Raw genomic sequence first — 20,697 nt, 5'->3', positions numbered from 1 at the left:
AAAAACTGCTCATTGTATGGAACTCATTTCAGCATTTTCTGATAGCTAACAAATAAGTGGTTCGTTGAAAAAAAAGTTTTTCCCAAATAACAATCACATGTAAGTAACGGGTGGGTCTAAACTTACAAGTGATGATAAAAAAATGCCCTCTTAGTTTATTTGGCAACGTATTAATAACAAAAATGGTATGACACGAAGCATACAAATTACTTAAATTACTTCCTTGTGACATCTGCTATCCAACAAGGTACAAATGTTGCTAACATTCACATATGTGTACAAGAAATAATACTTCATTCATCGTCATGTGAATGGAATCAATGAACAATAAAATTAAAGAACATTACACGTCTTGCTCAAAGTGAGCACCTCCGTTACGAATGCAGGCACGCAGGTTTTTACGGACATTTGGTCTTTTAACTTTATATGTGATGGTGTCCTTGATGTGTTGACCAGATGTTAAGATCCTCTCTCTGAGCTCTTCTTGCGAGTTTACCGGTGTCTTGTCTTGTGGCTCCAAATGTAAAAGTCGCAAGGTGACAAATCGGGGGATCGAGCCGGCCAGGGAATCGGGCAGCCTCGGCCAATCCATTTCTTTGGGTAATTTTCATCCAGCCACTGTCGCACCCCCAGGCAGAAGTATGGATGGGCATCATCAACAATCATTTGATCGAACCATTTTTCCTGCCCCAAATCTTAAATGGCATCACTTATGAACATGTTTTGAGAAACGGGATGGTAATGTTGTTGGAGGATGTACCTCTAGCTACAAGACGTGATATGATTTATCAGCATGATGACTGCCCAGCTCGATCCCCGATCGATTTGACGCCTTGCGACTTTTATATTTGGAGCCACATGACACAACACCGGTAAACTCGCAAGAAGAGCTCAGGGAGAGGATCTTAACGGCTGGTCAACACATCAAGGACACCATCACATCACAAGTTAAGAGAACAAATGTCCGTAAAAACCTGCGTGCCTGCATTCGTAAAGGAGGTGCCCACTTTGAGCAAGACGTGTAATGTTCTTTAATTGCATTGTTCATTGATTCCATTCACATGAAGGTGAATGAAGTATTATTTCTTGTACACAAATGTGAATGTTAGCAACATTTGAACCTTGTTGGATAACAGATGACCCAAGGAAGTAATTTAAGTAATTTGTACGCTTCATGTCATACCATTTTTGTTATTAATACATTGCCAAGTAAACTAAGAGTGCATTTTTTTATCATCACTTGTAAGTTTAGACCCACCCGTTACTTATATGTGATTGTTATTTGGGAAAAACTTTTTTTTCAACGAACCACTTATTTGTTAACTATCAGAAAACGCTGAAATAAGTTCCATACAATGAGCAGTTTTTTTCTCAATTCATCTTTTTATGTGGAAAATTGTTATTTTTTTAAAAAAACAATAGAAATTTGATTATCTCGAAAACTACTAATTTTCGGACGGGGTATCATATGGTCAAATTTATTGCAAATTGTCTCTACTTCAACCCCTTTCAGGGAATACATCTAATTACCAGTCACCCTGTATATATGTGTATGTGTATATATATATATATATATATATATATATATATATATATATATATATATATATATATATTATATATATATATATATTAGCAGGTAACAATATGTTATAAGCACATTCTTACTTTCCAAAGAAGTGCATGTGGGATGGCAAAACGGATCCGGATCCGGATCTGAAAATTCCGGATCCGCGAGGATCCGGATCTGGCCATCCCTACTTAAAAGTAGTTTTCACATAGTATTCAAGCATACAAACATGAACCAGTATTTTCCAAGTTATGAAAAGTACAGGAAGACTTAAAGACTTTGTCACGGGCACTAACAATTGTTGTATTACCCTTACATATTTTGTTATATGTATGCAGTATTGACATACGTTACATTCGTTCTGTTAGATGAGTAGCTGTAGCTGATGGTTCTCTTTTTAGTAGTCTGCAATAAAGATGTTAGGTGGCAGAACAGATACAGGCTGAACCTCGCCCTTCAACAAAGGAGAATTGAATTGAACCTGGCCTGGCCTGCTACAAGGATGTTTGTATTCTTCAATTGTTGATGTATATGAAGGTTAAGACTGGTCTACACATATTGTTTTTGTCATCAGTCTTGCATGATCACGCCAGAGAGATCAAATAAAACATTGTGTGTGGACAGCAAGTTTGATGTTTGAAGTTTGATTTGTTTACAAGCAAAATGGAAGACAAGTCGTAGAATTCGTCTAATTGGTCAAACTTTGCTGAATTTTTCGTCGGGTTTCGTAGATGTTGGATGAGAAATGTCTTGTCTTTTTTCAATTTCTAGGGTACTAGCGTTAATAATTTGTAGTAGCTGTCCAAATCCATATGTAATTAATTATGCCTATCTTCATGTTCCTGTCGTGATTCATGGAGCAAATTAGCATGTGAGAATTTATCCCTTTTAAGTAACTACTCTCGAGACCACAGTGAATGACATGTAAATTTGTTTTTGATCTTACTGCACATATTGAAAATATACTTAAGAGCATGCAGAACAGTTTCCATGGGCTCTTCCCCCATATCAGTGTTTCCAATTTAGCTCTTTCATGCACTTGTTTAGCTATGAACCGGAGCACCTGCCCCCGTGCCCCACTATGATGCCATCATTGGTTCTGGCCCACATAGACGAACTTTTGTCATGATTATACAATTTGAACGTGACATGATATTGTTATATTGGTTGCAGCACACCACCCCCTCTTATCTCCCCATCTACTTTTTTATAGCGCTGTGTTTGACGTGAAATTGACATAAAATTGTTATCCTTTATTTTTGATTTCATACGACCATTGTTGGATTATTGAAATGGGTGATGTCGACGGATCTAGATGGGGAATATTAAGAAAAAATTGTCATCCATTTAGAGTTAATGGTAATAGCAGCACCCCAACCCCTTTGACAACTAACATTACCCTAGGAGGCACTTTATACAACCTTCATAAATGTAGCTCTTTGAAAGTCAGTTTTAACTCCATTCAAGGTGAAATTTTGCTCTTTAATGTGCATCAGGTTTGGGAACACTGCCAGGATAGCCATAGGAGGCAAGGAGAAATGCATTGGACTTATGGGAGTATTATTTGATTTGTTCTATTGAGAATATTAAAATTTTGAAGGAAAGAAAAATATATCAACAGGAAGAGGACAGTTTGAAGATGCATTTCACCAGCAGAAAAGTCAAAACTTCTATTTCATTACGTAGATTTTCAGCAAAAATGCAGGCTCGACCAGGACTTGAACCCGGGTCTCTGGCGATCCATGCCATTGTTCTACCACTGAGCTACTGAGCTGGCCTGGCTTCACCTCATTTTTCACTGGCGCTGTTTTACCTGTGTGAAATTGTCTCTGCAAGTGCTACTGCAACGGAATTTGTTGCCTTTGAAACACTATAGACATCGACGTTGCCTGGTTCCTCCCAGCATAGAGATGTCAATCCACTAAATTCATACTTTTGCATACAACGTTCTTTCTTTTTTTTTTTTAGTAGCACTGCCCATTCGGGCAATGTTTAAATAAATGCACAACTATACTTGCTGTAATTCCTCCCCATAAACCCTTAAGTTTTTGTTTTCACTCGTATGGTATTAAATTTATTGGATTGACATCTCTACACTGAGAGGAACCAGGCAATGTCAATGTCTATAGTATTTCAAAGGCAATAGATCCTGTTGCAGTAGCACTTGCACAGATGATTTCACAGGTAAAACAGCGATAGCGAAAAATCAGGTGAAGCCAGTCAGGCTCGGTAACTCAGTCGTAGAGTAATGGAATGGATTGCCAGAGTCAGGGTTCGAGTCCTGGTCGAGCTTGCATTTTTTGCTAAAAATCTACGCACTACAGTTCTGTGTGTTAAATTTAATGGATTCCATTTGATTAACTGTAACTTGATGTTGAAGTTGATTCTGAAATCCTTGTTCATCATATTTTTCAAACATTATCTTCAGCTTAGTAATCAACATAGAAAAAAATTCTTCCACTTGCAACATGGGGAGAAATTCATACTCTTGCATACAACCAGTTTCTTTTTTTTTTTTCTAGTAGCAGTGCCCATTCGGGCAATCTTGAAATAAATGCGCAACTGGTGATTCTTCCCCTTAAACCCTGAAGTTTCTGTTTTCACTGGTTGTACGATATGATGTTCTGTCTACCATGTCACAAGAAAGATTGCTAGGACTGGTAATATTACCATACAGATTGATATTGCCTTAACTCTGAATTATTCAGAAGATGCAAGAAGCTCTGGGAAAAGTAGAGAAAGACTTTTTAGGGTGGTTGAAATTATTAAATATAATTTTAAGAGGCAATTTTTATTTATATTATTATTTAAAATTGACAACACTTTTGTTGCCATACACATGAATTTTTTTTTGTAATTAACACTGAGACTCCAAATTTAAAGAATAGAAGGGGACCTAATATTCCAATCTCAAGCAGGGCCTTGCGATATGTTGCTATGCCACTGGTAATAAATAATGATTCATCCGTGCTGTTTTTGGAGCGACACTGATGACAAAGCATTACATGTGGACCAGGCATTACTTCGGTGCAAGCCTGTACCCAGAAAGGGGGGGCAAAAGGGCCATGCCCCCTTCTCGAGCCATGAAATATTGTGATGCAAACCTACAAAAACATTGATTGATTTGGTGTTTTAAGTCCACTTTATGCACAGTAAGGCTAATCAGGACAGGGCCTACAGTTTAAAGTGGGATCCAAACCACTATGTGCCTCCACCGGGTATCGAACCCGGGACCCCTTGATTACAAGGTGATGGCGCTACCACTGCACCATTGGGGAGGCCCTCCTACAAAAAAAAAAAAAAAAAAATGGATAATTTTTAAGATTTTGAAAGAATTTAGATTTTCTTCTTGCATAAGTGAATGGGTTGTCTCTAGAGAGAGGCGGACACAAGTCTCCAGTCTCCTATATTTAGTAATTTTAGTTTTATAACCATTTATGCGAAGCTACTATATATTCCAATTTGGTTGGGACAGTTCACCATATTTACTGCCTGTTTTGACTTTTTTCGAAATTCAGGCTTGATGAGAAAATGTCCTCTTTTTTGCGGTTAATTCACATTCACATTATAATGAACATTCCATTGCATTGGTGGTCACATTCAGGGTATGAATTCCCATGGTGGAAGGGGGATCTCCCACCTTCCCACCAACGAACTTGTTCTATTAAAATTTTTCCCCCATTAAAATTTTCCGAGGGTAAGAGTTTGTGTTATAATAACAAAGATAAGAAATTAATTTGGACTTCAAACATACTTTACTAAGAATAATATCATAAACACATACATTTCTTGTTCTCTCTCTCTATCTCTCTATCTATCTATCTCTGTTCAGGGCTCAGCATCGGGTAAAAACGTACTTCTACAGTCATAGATAAGATTTTAAAATTATATCAAATTGGACTAGGAAGAAATGGAACCCTAGCTGCAAAGGTGGTTGTCATTAAAGAAAAACACATTTAATACTAAATATTTCATAAAAAATAATTGCGTTCAAAGAGTTGCTACACCAAAGGACCTGGGTGTCATATTTGATGAGAAACTTTCCTTTGCTGAGCACATCTCTGCAGTCACCAGGGGTTCAGTGCGTATGCTGGGTCTTCTCTATCGTTTCACGGAAATAAACAACTTGACTGCTCTAAACACCTTTTACAAATCCTTTGTGTCACTTAAAATTGAATACTGTTCTCCAATCTGGTCTATGGCATGCCCCTCAAATTCAGATAGACTAAATTCCATCCTAAATTTCTTCCTGGCCATTGTTCGACACCGAATTCTGTCCACAAAACACTTGCAAAAGTCCATCCACCTGCAAATGTTAAATATCCAAACTCCTCAAGAGAGACATAGACTGGCTGACCATATATTTCTACATAAAATAGTGAATGGCAAAATCAGAAGTGACTGCCTTCTTCAGGAAATTTACTTTTGTATGCCAGCCTGCTCAAGAAGCACTCAACGTTTAGTTTCTCAGAAGCCGAGATTGTGCCTCATCTAGCGCTCTCTGTTCCATAGAATGCCCAGTGAATATAATAATCTAGGAAGCCAGATAGACATTTTTGAAAATCTGGACCGTTTTAGAAGAAAGTTAACTAAAAGTATGTAAGTCTCTTAACCACATGTAATTTTTCTATGTCATTATTTTTGTCCTTATGTTCTATAAATTCGTTCCAATGTAAAATGGCTAACGCCGTATTTGGAATCTTCTATTAAATAAATAAATTGTCACCCTAGGCCCCTGGAACATAGAAATTAGACCGACCTGTCACTTCTCCATTTCTCACCTCCTTTTGTCAGGAATAAAACATAGCACTTACATGTTAATTTAATAGGAAACCAATGTCTTCTTAAAGTTTCTCATTTTTTGTCCCTCCACCTAGTTATCTTTAATCTGCAATCGATTTTGCAGATGTGAACAATAACACACACTGCTTCAATGAAGATGGTGTGGGATGCACAACCAACTGTTCTTTTATTAGCCACATTTCTTGAATGATAAGTTTTTTTCATCAGATTCAACGGAAAAGAGTAATACATAAAATTTCTACAATGTCCAAGTATGCCAGCTACATCTAGGGGGGGGGGGGTGAAAATCATTCTCATCCTGGGCCCTGAAATCTCTAGCTACAACTCTGATAAGGAGAAATATTTCCTTTCGAGAGACCATTAATAGATTTACACCATTATAAAAACATAACGCAATAAAAGTATGAAAATTTAATTATCATTTTTAATAAAAAAACAATAATTAAATAATATGTAGGGCACTTATTAAAAACATTTCACCTATCTTCTAATTTCTTAACATTTTGAACCAGTCGTTAAAGGAATTAATTTGCTAGTTTATATTGTAGCAAATTAATCTGTTTATATAAGTTTATAAATATAAATACATATGAATAAATTGTGATATTAATTATATATATATAACCAAGATTTCGGGCTTGGCCCCCACCTTAAAAAAATCCGGGATATGGGCCTGCTTCATTGTACATATATTTTCTTACTGGAGATACTTTTCTGCATCCCATGGAGTTGGAAAAATACCACGGTACTAGTTTACTATCCTTCGGACACATTTATTTATTTGTACAGAAGAGACTACTTACCGTAATAGGTTCCTGTAGCATTGTCGAACATCGGGAAGGTGTTTTGTGTGATGTTGCAATGTTTCATAGCTGAAATTCATGTTGTTCGTTGAAAATTAATTCTCTGACGGAGATAGCGTTTAGCGCGTACATCTGCGTATACCATGAAGTTCACACCGTTCATACACCGTCGTGACTATCATGACGTGTCGTGATTGTGTTTTGTTGGTATCCAGTGTTTCGAACTGCCTGCGTTTGCGACGAGAGTTAGAACTGTGGATCGAGGGTTTGGAGAATGACGCGTGGTGGGTGTGTTGTAAAGTTTGTGCCGGGTGTGGACAAACCATTGGTGCTAGCCCCACGAACCATTGGCACGTGGATAGGTTAGTAGGGCTACGCAAAGGTTTCAATAGTTAAAAAGATAGCCCCACGAACCATTGGCACTAGCCCCACGAACCATTGGCGCAAGCCCCACAAACCATTGGCGCTAGCCCCACGAACCATTGGCATGTGGATAGGTTAGTAGGGCCACGCAAAGGTTTCAATAGTTAAAAAGATAGCCCCACGAACCATTGGCGCTAGCCCCACGAACCATTGGCGCTAGCCCCACGAACCATTGGCGCTAGCCCCACGAACCATTGGCGCTAGCCCCACGAACCATTGGCGCTAGCCCCACAAACCATTGGCACGTGGATAGGTTAGTAGGGCCACGCAAAGGTTTCAATAGTTAAAAATTGGTTTCGAAAAAATTATTCGTAGCCCCACACACTATTCTCGGATAGCCCCACGAACCATTGGCGCTAGCCCCACGAACCATTGGTGCGTGGATAGGTTAGTTCAGTTAGGTTGGGATACATAGTTAAAATTTGGTGTCAGAACGCGAAAAATAAAGTTAAAAAGAAATAGATCTGATTAAGTTTGTCGACGGGCATTTCTTGGGTTCCGAAGGTTGAAACACTGCATAACAATTGAAAATCGAAAAAAACAAGGCCGATGCATCATTCCTACGCGTTATTATTTACGAAGGTGTCCGCGCCATGTTGTGTGTGAGGCAAACGGAAAGGTAGGAGGAAGAAGTAGTCGTAAGGTGAAAAATTGATCTTACTTTCATCAAAACAACGTCAATACACGTTCAGGAATGTTCCGCGAAGCAGATACGTAAGTATCAATGTCAAAAATTGACGAAACCAAAAAAATAGAGGTGTCCGAAGGATAGTAAATTTTTACCAAAATTACTTCTGTAAATACTTCCCAACACCTACTCATGTAAGTTCTGGTCTTCAGCACTTTCTGCTATTCTCACTACCTGGTGAGAGTAGTAATCACACCCATTTTTAATTTAAAACAACTTATTAGCAGTAAGTTCAATAACACTGCCAATGGATATAACAAAAAAAGATAAAATACAATATTATGGTATGATTCAGGTAATTACTTTTGTGATGAAAGTAGCTACATATTCTCAGCACCTGGCCAAAATAGCCCTACTAGCTATTCTCGGTTAGTGGGTTGGAAAGATTGTTATTCATATGAACGTTTCTTGTTGTTTTTACACGGAAGTGCGTTATAAGCAAGTAATTGATAATTTTATGAGGTATGATTTATGATGTCAAGCACACGAGGAAAGCCTATGTTGTTAGGTTAGGCCTGATAGGTTTGGTTCTCTTACCATAAATATCGTTGAAGCACAGAGAGTGGAAAGTGTGCTACCAAATATGTTGTCACGTTGGTCTACGATATTTCAAATTTACGATTTCTTCAATAAGAGCCTGCAGGTACATTCATGAGTTGCCGAGAACCAGAAATGTGTGAAGTATATCAGATGTTATTTTAAAAAGTGTACACTGGTAAAAGTTTGATATAGGCAAAACACATTTCTTCAATTTTACAGGAGAAAGTACTTACGGAACTGAGTTTCTGTAGACTTTTGAAAGGTCGTGGAAGTGTTTTCTCCCTTTGTTCAAATTATTCGGCTGGTAAAACATGTATTTTTTGACATTAATGTCTCTGCGATGCACAAAAGCTCTTGCCTCCATTACCTTCGACTACGTGAACCAAATGTTCCGTGTGTTCGATGACGTAACCCCCGGTCAGTGTTTCCAACGACACCATTATTTTCCCAGAACATGACAATTTTAACTGTTTGCCTAACCTAACAGAACCTACCCTAACCTTGCCATGAATGGTTCGTGGGGCTATTTATGGGTATAATTTAACAATACAGGGAATTTCTCCGATTTGTTTGAAATTTCGCATACTGACTAATTTAGGGCTCCTAATCACGAATCTGCAGTTAAAATTTGGCGCTCTTGTGTGGAACTTTCAAAATAACGTGTAGAAGGTTGTGATTTTACACCAAAAAAAAGGCATAATTTAATTAAAAATTCTAATACTCACTAATTATGGAGTCCTGATCACGTATCTGCAGTTAAGATTTGGTGGTCACGTGTAGAAATTGTAAATTAACGTGTAGAAGTTGTAAAATAGCGTTGTGAATTACCACGGTGATTGTCGATACATACAACAACGAAGAAGCCATATTTTCTCATGTGAACAACTGACATTCGCAACTCGTTACGTTGCATTCAGAAGGTTGCTAAAGTGTTGTGCGGTAAGTGAGACCCGTTATTTGCTAAGTTGCGTCCAGTACACAAGAAGGTTGATAAAGTGTTGTGCGATAAGTGAGGCCTTCAGTTCGTCAGTTGTTCGTGTGAGGAAGATGGTGTCTTTTGAAGGAAGGAAGTAATACAGGCACCGCATATGGCACCCCTTGTGTCTGTGCTAAGAAAGGACAAACTTTTGAGGATGGGCCGCCCCAGCCCTCCTCTTCGATTTTATGGCAGGAAGATGTAGAAGAGATGCAAGGCGTTGATGAGGGACGGGATCCCTGGGCCGATTTACTCTATTTTGTTGGAAATATGTCCACTTCCTGAAATAGAGATGTGCAGTTACTTTTATTTTTACTTCTTCAAAGTACTTTCCTTTGAGGTCAATATCTACCGACGGTTGCAGATTATGCCACAGACTAAGATTATGCTAGATTTGGCTGTTATGCCAAACACAGGGTGCTAGGTGCCAAAGATGGTTAAATTATGCTAGGTTTAGCACCATTATGCTAGGGTTGGCATCGCTGAGATGATGCAACCCCGTAGCCAGTGTTTCAGCCTCGCCGTGTTTTCACTAGAACCACCTGTAGAGTTCGGAACAAGCCATTTTTTCCGAATTGGTGTCACTTATCGCACAACATTGTAGCAACATTGTGTTCCGACGTCACAGGAGAGAGGTTTTTTTATAATTTTTCTTTGTAATTATGCTAATGGAACCTAACCTAACAGGCCTAACCTAACCACGTAGGCATTCCTCGTCTCACGTCTGACGTCAATATTCAAGGTTGGAAGGAAGAGAATTACGAAAGAAAGATGGTTCCGACCCGAATGGGTGTCACTTATCGCACAACACAGTAGCAACATTGTGTTCTGACGTCACAGGAAAGTTTTTTCATGTTAGGCAATACAAACGCGTCTCTCAGCGAAAATATTATTTTTTCTTTGTATTTATGCTAATGGAACCTAACCTAACAGGCCTAACCTAACCACGTAGGCATTCCTCGTCTGACGTCAATACTCAAGGTTGCAAGCAATTTTTTCCGAATTGGTGTCACTTATCGCACAACATTGTAGCAACATTGTGTTGCGACGTCACAGGAGAGAGGTTTTTTTATAATTTTTCTTTGTAATTATGCTAATGGAACCTAACCTAACCACGTAGGCATTCCTCGTCTCACGTCAATATTCAATGTTATGAGGAAGAGAATTACGAAAGAAAGATGGTTCCGACCCGAATGGGTGTCACTTATCGCACAACACTGTAGCAACATTGTGTTCTGACGTCACAGGAAAGTTTTTTCATGTTAGGCAATACAAAGGTAACGCGTCTCTTAGCGAAAATATTATTTTTTTCTTTGTATTTATGCTAATGGAACCTAACCTAACAGGCCTAACCTAACCACGTAGGCATTCCTCGTCTGACGTCAATATTCAAGGTTGCAAGATGGTTGTGCGTAAAGGAAGAGCATTAACAAATTACGAAAGAAAGATGGTTCCGACCCGAATGGGTATCACTTATCGCACAACACCCTAGCAACATTGTGTTCTGACGTCACAGGAGAGACCTTTTTCATGTTAGGCAAAACAAAGGTAACGCGTCTCTTAGCGAAAATATTATTTTTTCTTTGTATTTATGCTAATGGAACCTAACCTAACAGGCCTAACCTAACCACGTAGGCATTCCTCGTCTGACGTCAATGTTCAAGGTTGCAAGAATGTTGTGCGTAAAGGAAGAGCATGAACGAATTGCGAAAGAAAGATGGTTCCGAATTGCGAAAGGAAGATGGTTCCGAATTGCTGTTTATGTACAATGAACGTGGTAAATCGCAAGGTTATTTCACAAGTTCTACACGTAAATGCGACGTATTAGCATAATTTCAAATAGGGGCACGAAAGTAGATATTTTCCGGTGAACGAGGTTGCACCACTGCATAAATCGACAAAACACTCTCAGAACGCCCCCTAAACCAGTATGCTATCACGGCCATAATGTGTTACAGATTTGAAACAACAAGTAACAGTAAGTACTGTAAATAGAGAAAATAAACATTATCTTAGTTAGAAATGCATTATTTCGCCTTAAGAAATGTTCCGCAACATGTTAGCAATGTAAAGAAGTCCGAAATACATGATTCGTAGGTGTTTTGACCATACGATAATAGCATAGAGGAGTTAAGGAGTAGAGGATTACCCCACATTTAAACCTCGCTGCGCTTTGAAATTGCATTTCCATCGGTGGCCAGTAGATGGCGCGGCCGTCTTCTTTTGCTGTTTCCAGCACAAATTGGGGGGAGAGCTCTTTCGGTGACAGTCACGTGGGTTTCAAACGTCCTTATTGGTCAGATCTCTTGTATCCCATCAAGGCTGTTACCAATGGCAAGGGCTTCCTTTTTCGCTGGTTCCCTTCCAAGCACCGCTGTTAGGGGTGGGGTGAAGAGATGGGATGGGTGATGCGTTTCCGCCACCGCAAAGTTCTTCGGAATCTTTTACTCGAAAGTAAGGTTGCCTTTCCTATGCAATTAACAGATTCTTTGAGTGTTTATTTGAAGGCGAAATTGGGAATGTAAAATGTAGGCATTTTCAACTGGCGCCTGAATTTTCAAATTCAGTTCTCAAAAAACTTTTTTTAAAAAATATTTCAACTTCGCTTGTGGAAATTTTCATTACCACTTTTGAAATAACGAGTACAGTGTGTGGGCCTCCCCGATGGCTCAGTGGTAGCGTCGTCGCCTTGTAATCAAGGGGTTCCGGGTTCGATACTCGGTGGAGCTACAAGTGGTTCGGATCCCACTTTAAACTGTAGGTCTAGTCCCGATTGGCCTGAGCAAAAAGAAAAAAATAATAGCTCATAACTGAAGTACAAACGGGGGGCGGCGAATTCCATGCACCCGCGCAACAATCATTTCTTGACTGCAACAATCTTTACTCGGCCTTGCCGCACAAGAAATGAAAATGAACTGAATAGCGTGAAATTCAAATAATTTTTGTTTCACTTTGCTCGAAATAAAATCGTTTCTTTAAGATAGGGTGACCATTCGTCTCGTTTTGACCGGGAGAGTCCCGTTTCATAGGCGTGTCCCAGTTGTCCCGTCGATATTATACAAGAAACACTATTTGTCCCGTTTTTTAAAAGTCTAGGAATTAGCTTGAAAACCAAGTCTAAATTTGAGAGATTCTTAAAAAGAATGACTTTCTGTGTCTTGGCGGAAATTCAAATGTCAAATCCCGCGTTTTGTGTTAGATATTAATATGTGATGCAACTTTTTCGGGGAGCTTTATTAACGGTTAGTAAAGAATAAAGTTGTTCTCAAGAAGATTGGTCCTTCTGCAAAATACTTCTGGCATAGTAGTCATACCGAGATTATAAAAATTAATAGCTCTTGACAACGAGAGATCATATTTTACATAGATATTGTTCATGATGTATCATTTATGTGATCCATACTATAATAAATAATAAAAAAGGTAAAGTGCTCCCCTGTGCTTTGCACCACGCCATGAAGGCGTATCTCGGCCGAAGCTTGGAGTGATATGATCAGCACCACGCCCCTGGCCGCATTTACCTCCCAGAGTTTCCTCCAGGTATCCACTTTATACAACACTGGGCGAGCGCCGGAGCCGCATAAACAGGTGGAAAAAGTCCCGGTTCTCTCAGCCGGGGATCGAACCCGGGCCTCTCGCATGGTAGTCAGACGCCATACCGACTTTTTTATATATAAAATAAAGAAATTCCCCTATTCGGTGGTATCCCCCGTCATTCACACACATTTTCTCAACATTCGTACATATCAGTTTTTCTCTATATTCTCGGTTTTCTAAATTTACGGACAACACAAACATCCAAGTCCTAGCCGGGATTCGAACCCGGGACCACTATGCTAACCACTCCTCCACGGAGGCCGACCACCGACTGAGCTACAGCGGTTACTATAAATAATAATAATAATACGTTAATGACAATAATTTTATAGCTAATTAGGCCTAACCAATTTTTCAGGAGGGAGTAAAGTGACCTTTGGGTCAAAATATTATGGTCACCCTACTTTAAGAGCAACATCAAATCGTACTTGACCATGATTTTATGTTTAAATTTTTGCAGCTTTTAAAAATTAAGATATACTATTGATGAAATCCTACGAGCAATATTTGTATTTTCCTCAACCACTACAAATTTTTAATTCACCATGCTCCAAAAAACTTGTAAAATTATTGCTTTTTTATTTTGTTATTTTTTTTTTTTTTTTTGAAGAGTGACAATTGTCAATTCAACCTGTATGTGGAGTGAGTTGACGATATGTTCGGGGTCAGTTGACAATACTTGTAATTCTACCTTTGAAATGGTTTGGCATATTTTATTTCAAACAATATACTGCCTTAAAATTACAGATTACAAAAATGTGATTTAATGAACAGCATAATATGTAACATAAATGTTCCAAACCAAGGTGCGGAATCCCGGGGGGACGGGGGAATTCCTCCCACCAACGATCTTGTCTTGAAATTCCCCCCTCCCCCCACAAAAATTCTTCCAAGGGGGGAAGAGTTTTTGTTTTAACAACAAATATAAACAATTAGTTTGAGATTCGAATATACATGACTGGAATAATATCGAGAACATACAAAAAGAACGGACAACAAAGAGCCTCACCTCTAAGGACACTAAACCCAGCAATCCCCAGAACACAGAAATTGGACCGACTTGTTACTTCTTCTCCATTTCTCATCGTCTTTCGTTAGCAACCACGAAGTATATAGATATATTAATAAAACACGTAATAGCATTTATATGTGAATTTTATACATGAAACTATATCATCTTAATATATCTTATTTTTTATCCCTCCTCCCTTATGCACATCATTGTTCATCTATTTGCAATTATACATTTTGAATGAAAGACAGTCGATATAATATATTGTATATATTATAAAATAATTTGAGACATTTAATTACATTATATATATAAATATGGGTCGGGTCATTCATTCCATGTCAAATCAGGCAGGAGTTGACCCTCATAGTCACGATGTTGATGATATTTCGGACACAGCTTTGCTTTGCTCCAAAACCTGTGAAAGGATTTTGCTGAAATATGATTATTACAAATTATATGAGGGTTGTTCAAAATGTCAGTTTTGAGCATCATGCTCTTTTCAATTAAGTATATCTCGGGAACGAACGAAGATACAGAAGCGTTCTTGAGCTCGTTGTAAAGGGGAAAAACGGTTGCATGTTATGAGATGATAAAATGTTGAAACTTTGTAAAATTTGAACACACTGTTCAAATGTTCAAATTTCAAGTTTGAACAGCTCAAAACATCCCCTCGTCGATTTTTCTCATTTTTGAATATTTTTAACTACCATCCTTCCTCTTCATACTAATAAAGTTTTATGAAGGTTTTTTTTTTATATAAGAGAGAAAAATGAATTTGAAATTTGTCCTGCATCAGCAATGAACTGAGCTATAATGAGACTTTTCATTTGTGTCGCGCTAGAGGATATACATACGTACTGTTCAGGGACAGATGATATTCCTCTTGATAATAGCCTTTATTTTGCGCTGTTATTGCTAATTTATACGTTACTGTTTTCATATTTTTAGCCGCGTTCATGGGGACGAGATGTGGGAGTGTTGTGAAAACTTCTGTGTTAGCCAAAAAAAAAAATTAAGTTGAAAACGACGAACGTTGGGAATGATTCCGTAAAAGATGGATTTTGGTCAGTTGTTAGACCTCTACTAGAAGAAAAAAATCTCAAAAGTTCACGTCCTTCTCCCCTGTGCTTCCCCTCAAGCATCGGATTCACAGACTCTTAGTTACTGGCTTATATCTAAGCAGTTATTTTTCTATTAAACTTTTGATCCTCATTAGATAGACTGAAGAAAAGGTAATGTTTCGTTGTTCAATAATGCGTAACGATCTGTAGGATTTTATGTTTTGGTAATGAACGATACCCCTATAAGATTGGATCACATATAAAGACGAATTCAAAGGAATTATTTTCCGGAGAGGGGCATCGTAACGATCTGTAGAATCTTTTAAATGTAACGTACAACGAACTCTAAAATCCCAGACATTTAGCCATCACTTTCCAAATCAGGAAATTGCTAGAACCATCTAAGGAATGTCTTGTTAGACATTGCCGAGCTTCCTTGATCGCCGTCGTTGCAAACAGGTGTAAACGATCGCAATCAAGTAAGAGTCTACAGATAACTGAGTCGGCATTACTGAGTAAATTCGATTGGAATAAATGTCTGGAAGGAGAGGGGTCAGTGGTCAGTTCTAAGTCAGTCAATCGAGGAGCGAGTACGAGGATTACGAAGAGAGATAAGAGGACGCCTTGGGAAGACCGTGTCGAGACGAGTCGCAAGTCAGACTCTTTGTATAGTCTCGAGCGTAACCTCTCATCGCATATCTTCAGTAGTGCAGAGACAAGTATACCCTTTCCAATAAGCCATGTTGATCCAGTCTTTGGGGGTTTAAAACTCAAGTGGTGTGTCTTGCCACACGTAGGGTTACCAGACGTCCGGTTTTTCCCGGACATGTCCTACATTTTAGCCTTATGTCCGGCGTCCGGGAGGAATTTGAAAAATATCATAAAAGTTCTACATTTTGAGCGTCACAAAATATTAATTAGGAAAATAGGTAACAGAAAGAAATCATGCTAGTTACAAGTCTATGGACTACGCTTCCAAACTCAATAGTGAAATTTATTTTGCTTCAGTCATTGATGTCCGTGTGCACGAACGAAGATCAAATTTTAAACTCGGATCGGGAAAGGATCACTGGAAAATTCCATTGCACGAAGACGGTTCAACACTTGTTTACCTTCTGATCGGCCATTCGCGACCGTTTTGGTGTCTGATCCTGGTTCACGATACTGACGCTTCGACTGCAGGCAGTTGTTTTTTAATATAAAAAGAGCGGAAAGTGATATCGAGGGCGTGCAAACGCTAGAGATGTTGGATGTACAATACTAATAATTCGAGAACTATGTAAACTAAAAACTGTTAAAATAATAATAATAATTTGTGGTTCTGTGGTGCAAAGTTGTAATATTTATAAATACTGTACTTTCTATCCCAGAACACAAAACATATATAAATGTCATATATTACGCGCAAGGTAAATTAGAACACAGCAATGTTTACGATATTGCTACATGGTGTTGGAAATATGATTGTATAAATTTACGAAAATACATGTTACTGGCTATTTACACGACACGACAATATAAATATATAAGAATTAAGAAATGAAAAATTCAAATAGTTACCACAGTACAGTAATAATAGAAATAATAATAATAATATATCTTTATTGCGGGCGAGGTTCAGCGTACACTGTTCTCTCAAAATCGAATGTATTTCGTAAGGCATTAAAGTCCCGTAGAAGAAGGTTCCATGCTTTCTCCTCCTTTTGTGTTGTGCCGTCAGTTCTTTTTTAATATCATTATTTCTTTACACTCCACTACATCCTTGTACATATTGACAAGGTTGATTAGTACATCTCTCAAATTCAGAGAAGTTTGCAGCCCGAATTATCTTCTTCTCCTACATGTTGATACTTTACCACATCACATTACTCTATGGAGTTCTTGGTTGTGATTTGTGTTAGCCAACCAATCAGGTATAGCCTTACAAATTAATCTCGGATCAGTTGAACGGAACCTCCTGATCGTTGGTGCAATGCAAATCCTTAAACCAAGTTCATTTATTGTGGATTAAAATTGATCTCGTTCATCTTGATTTATTTTGATTTAGTTTATTTTACTTCGCGTTTTGTGCCTCTTGGCTAATTTGCGAAGATGGGGATGAGTGATGAAATGATGAAATTGTTGAATGGACATTCACAAACAACCAAGCCCGACCGGGATTCGAACCCGGGACCCTTGGCGTCGCAGCGCGATGTGCTAACCACTCGGCCACAGGGTCGGGCGATCTCGTTCATCTGAACTTCGAAATAATCGGAGTTGGTGAACGCGGAAATGAGTCATTGCCCCCCCTCCCAAAAGTTTGTCCTGCTATTAAACAAACAGGAAAACGGAAGCACTTAATGAACAAAGTTTTGGGACCACTTTCTGATAACGTCACTGTTCAATGCCTGAGCAGAATTTCTTGCCTTAGGGTTTATACTGATGGAACAAGGTCTTGCCCATTCTGATTCAATATTCAATACAATTTGATTGTAAAGCAGGGGTATAGATAACAAAATTATTCATGGTGTCTGCCAGTCAAGGAAGTCATGGTAGTCAAGAAAAAGTAAATATATTAACAAGTAGGTCAAGAAGTCAATAAAAAGGCAATAAATTATTCTTGTGGTCAAGAAGTTTTGCTATCATAATGACTGATTGGTTGATTTAGTTTATTTTACTTCACTTTTTTCTGTCCCTTTGGCTAATCGCGAAGATGAGGATGAATGGTGGTAAGATAAGATGGATGAAGAGACAGTCACAAACATATAGGGACAACCGACACAAGCCCCACATGAGTAGACGCCAAAGCCTCGCTTATTTGCCAAACACAGTTCAGGCTCTTTAGTACGGTTTTTCATTAAATAAATATTTATTTTCTTAATTACTAATTTTCAACTTTACCTAAGTAGCGGTCGAATAAATAGACATTAAGAAAAACGGAAAAAGGTATAGAAAAGTCCAGAAAAAGTCAAGAATTCTGGATGTGTTATTTTGGTAGACACCCTGGACACTACTCAAGATGAAACTTCTCGAACCATTTTCAATTACGGTAACTGCTGAATATTTGTTTGCCATTACAGGTCATAATTCAAATGTTGAGAGAGTACTTTCATTACCATCAGCACAACAGACTCAGGAGAGAAATTATTTTTTCATGAATTCTGTAAAATGTTTGTTTGGTACTGGTCCCTATAATTTCAAAGAGTTTGACTGTCCACTCTAACATAAATATAGTTTGGCTAAACCTGAAATTTTGATAAAGATTGTCTCCTCTGAGAAGTACCGCTTAAATCATGTAGTGAGAGGTGCATTGATTAGTATGATTGCAAGTTTTGAAATTTTGCATTTAAAAATTCATTAAGAATTAATTTTTTTAAAACTGAAAAGTGTCACTTTTCAACTACTTTCTAAAGTGTTCTATAGAAATATCTATTATTTATTGAGAATGTTTTGTGTCCTACCTACATTTTGGATAGCATGTCCTACATTTCCCTTACAGCGATCTGCTAAGTGCTAACCCTAGCCACACGTATGTGTTTAGTCAGTACCACTTGCACCTTACCATCAGGTTTGCCATGAACAGCGAGTATGCCAATAGTTGGGGGTGATGAATGATGAATGAGCTACATTACCCGTAGTACGATCCCACGTGGTGATAGATGTGGGATATTCATTTATTTCAATTCGAAATAAATGAAAATTGGAAGGATAGGCAATGATACGAATGTAAGTGGTTTTCACGTTATGTAAGAAATCATCTTTTAAAATAAAGACAAGTCTTGTCTTCCCCTGTAAAATAGAGACAAGTCTTCCTGTACTTTTAGAATTTTCTCGATTGTAACTATCAGATAAATTATGCGACAGAATATTATTTGGAATAAAAATTATAGCCTAATTTATAAGCGTTAAACTGATATAACTTTTAATGTATTTAATCAAAGAATCGCCATAAGATGTGTCTCCAAATAGAGGACTCGTACCCACAATCTTGATCACTGTCCAGCGGCTAAGTCCCTAATGATTGACGAATTGTTACACTTTTTGATAAAAGCAAGAGACTTGGTAGTATAATTGTTATGCCATTTAAGGAATTTTCAGTCGAGGAGCCAATCGCTATGTGCGTGCCGATGCCTCCCATGTTCAAAATAGTCCACCGTATTAGATTTATTTTGGTTTGATATTTCTCGGGAACGGTGACGCCTATGAATGTCTGGTTTTCTCAGAAGTGCTCCAAATAGTATAAACTTTCACACTAAATCAATAAATCTATTTTTAAAAAATAAACGATTATTTTGTGAAATACTCATTTTTAAAGTATTTTGTGAGAATAACTGCATATTGAAAATTTTGTTGATGGTTATGTTCTTACATTTTCAGTCATATAAATTAGAGCTCATTCCAACATCTCGAATTGAGGTCTCAAGCAATAAAATTTTGTATAACTGTCATTTGTCCAGTAACTTTATAAATATAAAAATAGTATTTTAAGAGGAAATCATGCCCCTTGCCCGAGCGCGACCGTCTGCCCCTCCCTTTCCTAGAAAGACGAGTTTTCCCCGTTTATTTGTAAAAGAAGTAATCAATTCCACTCCTCGGTAACTATTGGACTTACGACCTTCATATTTTTATGGGACACTTTTTAAAGGTTTATTTCATAATCTATTCACTCAAATTCTCTGTAGCAATAATGATTTCATACTTGATTTTAATTATATTGAGTTTGGTAACAGCGTACAATTGCCTCACTAAATGGTCGGCTTCTCACTTTCCGATTCCGAGGGTAAACAAAACAGGTTTCGAGAATCGACGGGACCGAGCGGGCAGTGGTTTCTAGTGTTTCGCCCGATGGGAGGGATTGAGAGAGAGGGGAGGGGGGAGTGAACTGCCTCCTCCAGAATAAATAGCCTCGGCCTTTTACTATAGCCATGGGCAGGGGCAGCGTGACAAAATTCGCAGCAGCTTCTATTCTCCACTTGCTTGTGTCCATAGGAACACAGAGCAGATGGTAGGTTGGTTACTCTATCCCAGTGGTTCTCAACCTTTTCGAGACCTCGGCCTAGTATTTTTTTATTTTATAGGACGATGCCCAATCCCAACAAATTTATTCGTAAATACTTTTCATTTTTTTTATAGTTTATACTAACAATTGGAAAGTGTGGTATAATCATAAAGACTGACAAATATAAATTTAAATTAGTTACCAATCACTGGAGCAATGCAATATTATAGCATATAAGTTCCT

The 20,697-nt window shown here is 38.1% G+C and overlaps 1 protein-coding gene across 4 annotated transcripts in view; it reads right to left on the bottom strand.

Annotated features, from left to right (window-relative positions):
• The window catches only part of LOC146004621 (uncharacterized), a 113,675-nt gene that overhangs the window by 71,521 nt on the left and 21,457 nt on the right, over window positions 1–20,697 (bottom strand). For 2 of the 4 annotated variants that reach the window (XM_083143503.1, XM_083143506.1), the window contains exon 1: window positions 9,553–9,651. The exons of 1 other annotated variant lie outside the window; for it this stretch is intronic. Coding sequence is in view for 1 of the 3 variants with exons in the window: in XM_083143500.1 (XP_082999626.1) it covers window positions 7,177–7,197 (21 nt within the window). In the remaining 2 variants the exon portion in view is untranslated. Of the gene's footprint in view, window positions 1–7,176; window positions 7,221–9,552; window positions 9,652–20,697 lie in introns of those variants that run through there. One more of the 4 variants, XM_083143500.1, reaches the window with a different exon arrangement.

Source organism: Lepisma saccharinum, chromosome 22 (assembly GCF_977018435.1).
Source record: "Lepisma saccharinum chromosome 22, izLepSacc3.1, whole genome shotgun sequence".
Lineage (NCBI taxonomy): Eukaryota > Metazoa > Arthropoda > Insecta > Zygentoma > Lepismatidae > Lepisma > Lepisma saccharinum.
The sequence above is the reverse complement of the archived record's forward strand: the minus strand, read 5'-3'. Positions and strand labels throughout refer to the sequence as shown.